A 4,564-nucleotide genomic window follows, 5' to 3' on the forward strand; every position below is an offset into this window, starting at 1 on the left:
AAAAAACAGTCACTTTCGACACTCATATCCAAAAAGCGAGACCGAATGCGCAATCAACACCTTATGTACCTAATACGATTCGGGAAGAATGAAGGTTAGACGAATCTGAAATAGAGCCTAGGCAAAAACGAGTAATTCCCCGAAAAATAATAACGGACAAAGAAAACAAAGGTCCTGATAAAAAAGAGATGAGGTTCAAACTTGGGATAAACATAGCGATGCCTCATATTGATGTTCGAAAACCACCTTTTCAAAATATAACAGGCAATGAAAACGAAACCAAACTAAACAGGTTGGATGTGTTGACTTACGATAGAGGACCATTAACAAACAATAGGGATAATTACGTTCATTTCATGGCGGCTGATGCAGAGCCATCTACACCAAAAATTAAACTGCTGATAGCGACAGGTCGAATAGATTTGCAAAAAATAAAAAGTACCAAACCTAGGGTGGTACAAATCTTGATTACGCAGAAAGGAAAATATAAAACTTTTACAGTAATAATAACTGAAAAATACGATAAAAAAATAGAAGAGAAAGGGTTAGATTGCGCGTTAAACAATCTTAAAGAAATTTTGATCAAAGAAGGAATAAAAAGATTTAGGGTAGCACGTTATGGAGATCTACTAGATGATTGGGGGGAAAAAGGTATGGAAAAATTAGTAAAAACTTTTTGCAATAGTCAGATCGAGATAAAATTATGTTATGGGAAAATAAACATACCTCCAAAGGAAAATAGGGAGAAAATAATATCGGAGTATCACGATAGTTTAATAGCAGGCCACAAGAGGGTAAACAAAACTTATCAACGAATTAGGGAAAAAGTTCACATGGCCGGGATTAAGACAAGATATTACAGAATATATTAGAAAGTGCAGAAGTTGTGTCCAAAGGAAAATAATCCGAACTAAAAATAGGGAACCAATGTTAATAACGGATACACCCTTAAAGGCATTTGACAAAGTGTGTCTAGACACGGTAGGAAAACTACCTACTACATTTGATGGAAACTGTCACGTGCTAACCATGCAGAACCAACTGAGCACATACTGCATATTTGTACCCGTCCTAGATATAAGCGCGACTACAATAGCTCACGCCCTAGCAACTCAATTATTTTCAATTTATGGCGCATCCAAAACTATTTTAACAGATAGGGGCAGGATGTTTACTAGTAATCTAATGAGAAAGCTAGCCAAAATTTTCAAGGTGTCCCAAGTAACTACGACCGCCTATCACCCGCAGGCGAATGGCGCACTAGAAAGAAGTCACGCAGTATTAGCAGAATATATTAGACACTACGCTAAGTCGAACGATGATTGGGGCCGTTTGCTAGCTTTCGCAATGTTAGCCTATAATACGTCAGTCCATAATGCGACTAAATTCACACCCTATGAGGTAGTGTTTGGAAAGAAGGCAAGAATCCGCACGTCGTTTCCTACAGAGGAGAAGTTGGCAACTTATGAATCTTACCTGCAAGAACTAGTTACACGTCTCATCGAAATCAGAAGGTTAGCCGCGAAAAATATAATCAACGCTAAATTAAAATCAAAGGAGGTTTATGACCAGTAAGCTAGACCGCTAGATATAAACGTAGGCGATGTAGTAGATGTGAAAGAAGAAGTCAGAACAGGAAAGTTTGAACCTATTATCATGGACCGTATGAAGTGATTTCAATCACGGAAAACAGTAATTTAATCCTATGCGACACTGAAGGAAAGAGGTTTAGAAAACACAAAGACCAGATCAAGAAGGCGTATTTATGACTAGAAAACGAGGCAGGATTTCTAGAAGATAACGAACGTTATATAAACGTTTTCAACGACGGGGCTTGTAAAGCCAATTTCAAGGAATCAGCAAAGGCAGGAATAGGGGTATGGTTCAATCAACAGCACCCACTTAATGTTAGTGAAAAGGCAAAGATGAAACAGACCAATAATGGAGCAGAAATAGAAGCTATCGTGAAAACAATTAGCATACTAAAGAAAAGAGGGTTACGCAAAGTCAGGATAAACACCGACTCTAAATTTGCGATAGATGGTTACCTGAATTGGTTACCAAAATGGAATAAAAATGGTTGGAAAACCAATAGGAGGAAAACTGTAGTTAGTAAGGAAATATTTAACAAACTAAGCGATAATATAACCGGGATCAAAGTAGAACTAATTTACGAACCAGGGCATAGTGGAATCAAAGGTAACGAAGAAGCCGATAGTTTAGCTAAAATAGCTATAGAATAGACTGACAACCATTATATATACCCAATAGGTTATCAGGAGAAAACGGAATCAGAGCTTATATATATCTGCATATTCAAAATATCTAGCAATTACAGGGGATGAAAGGTATTATTTTTATATAAATGAAGAACAACTTAAAAACTGCAAGCAGATAAACGATAAACACATATGTTATCACATGCACGGAGATTACGATATTTTGTCTGTACCTGGTTGCGAGGCAGAGCTTAGCAGAAATCCAAACAATGAAACCCTAAAAATTTGTGACATCAGGTTTACTAAAAATCAACAACCACTTTGGGAACCACTAATTACAACCGGTAGTTGGTTATACTCGCTTATCCATCCGGAAACACCGTCCGACACGATTTTTCACACACGAAAAAATCAATGATTTTCAGAAAGTAGGACCAAAAAAAAGATACCCGTGTCTCGCCGTTTTGCTAGATCAGGTCATTTTTTGCTTTTAGGGGTAAAAACAACCCTTAAATGAAAGGTGATAGGAAATCATGTACAAATTAATAATTTTTTATCAAACCTGGTATCTCGGGGTTTTCCGGGTCGCTGATTACGAATTTGATGTCAGATTTTCAAAATTAAAAATGGCGGATCCAATATGGCGGTCGAAATTTATAAAAATTCACCAATTCATTTGAAAGTTGTTACTTAGGGGTTTTTGGGGTCGCTGATTACGAATATGATGTCAGATTTTCAAAATTCAAAATGACGGATTCAATATGGCCGTCGAAATTTATAAATATTAATTATTTTTTGTAAAACTTGGTATCTAGGGGTTTTTGGGGTCGCTGAGTACGAATCTGAAGTCAGATTTTTAAAATTCAAAATAGCAGATTCAATATGGCGGTCGAAATTTATAAAAGTTCATCGAATTCACTTGAAACTTGTTACTTGAAGGTTTTTGGGGTCGCTGAGTACGAATCTGATTGTACATTGTTAAAATTCAATATGGCAGACTCAATATGACGGTTGAAATTTATAAAAATTGTTAATTTTTTATAAAACTTGGTATCTAAGGGCTTTCGGCGTCTCTGAGTACGAAAATGATGTGAGATAAGAATAATAAAAACGACAAATCTAATAAAGGTGAAGATCACAAATCTGAAAAATAATTTGGAAAATTTAAATGTTCGGTCAATTTTTTGTTAAAATTTGCAAGCCAACATTTTAAAATTTTTATTTTAAGTGATTTTTAATCTGAAAATTTGTTTATTTATTAACTAAGTGTTACGTCACGAGCTGAACGCGTTTTTAATTGTACTTCTTGTTTAATTTTTTTCGGAAATTAGCTGATTTATCAAGTTGGTAAGACTTGACATTTATTTTTACGTGGGTTGTTTTCACTTTAACAAAACTATGGGTTTTGCGTTACAATAACAAGGCTGATAACTCCCATTTATGATATTTATTGGTTAACAACTTATTTATTACAATGTTTTAATACAATGTTGTATTTACTTACTTTGACAATTATCGCAGTTAATCAATCGTACACAGCTTAGTCGTTATAATTTGTTTATTCAATCAGTTGAGTTTCAATTGAATGAAACTATAAGTTCGTTATATCACTTTGGTAGCAAAACGACTTTTATGCTTTATTATAGTGGTTTTTTAAGCTCATACACTTATTTTGCGTTGTTTTATTGACACTTGAAGCTATAAGGAAAGAAACTTGTTTCTTTAAGTGCAGGAAAAGCAACTCGCAAAATTAATGTAATGTAACTTTATTAGTTAAACCCCTAATATACGACAATTAATTCAATTTTTTTAATATTTCTAAGCGTTAATGTTGCTTTTCTTGCACCTTCAGAAGAAAAGAAACTTGTTTCTAAGTGAAAAACAATTTAACTTGCACCGAAACACGGAAAGAATACAATAACTTTTATAGAATAATTGAAGGGTCGCTCTACGACACACGATGGAAATCTTATCGGAACTTATGACATCTACAATGGTAATTCCTTAGGTTTATATAGCAATTAAAAACCACTAGATTGGGGATGAAATCGGAAAAAGCACGCACTTGAGCCAAAATCTAGAAGTCACGTTTTCTCGCCGATTTCTAGAAAGCACGTACTTCTGCCGATTTCTAGAAAGCACGTACAGAGTATCATGTTTCTCTTGGTGTATGTGTTCTCGATCGTAGAGCAAGACCAATGATGATTCTTTTTAATAATCATTGATCCCATCACGATCGTCATTGTTTAATAAAAGTTACAACCCCTTTGTGATATAAACTAATCTACATTTATGTATAAAATTGATTATATATCTATCAGGCCTGATATAAATACACACATATA

General features: G+C 34.6%; 1 protein-coding gene across 1 annotated transcript; it reads left to right on the top strand.

Annotated features, from left to right (window-relative positions):
- Positions 1 to 1,925: 1,925 nt before the first annotated feature.
- LOC127291518 (ribonuclease H1-like) lies at positions 1,926 to 2,243 on the top strand. Its single transcript, XM_051320704.1, has one exon. The coding sequence runs from the start codon at positions 1,926 to 1,928 to the stop codon at positions 2,241 to 2,243; it is 318 nt and encodes a 105-aa protein (XP_051176661.1).
- Positions 2,244 to 4,564: the final 2,321 nt, after the last annotated feature.

This window comes from Leptopilina boulardi, unplaced genomic scaffold (genome assembly GCF_019393585.1).
Source record: "Leptopilina boulardi isolate dan_hultmark-lab unplaced genomic scaffold, ZJU_Lbou_2.1 LbouV2_138, whole genome shotgun sequence".
Taxonomy (NCBI): domain Eukaryota; kingdom Metazoa; phylum Arthropoda; class Insecta; order Hymenoptera; family Figitidae; genus Leptopilina; species Leptopilina boulardi.

Bases quoted from the DNA above. Each gene is read 5' to 3' on its own strand.
- LOC127291518 (XM_051320704.1), top strand. From the start codon at position 1,926: ATGAAACAGACCAATAATGGAGCAGAAATAGAAGCTATCGTGAAAACA.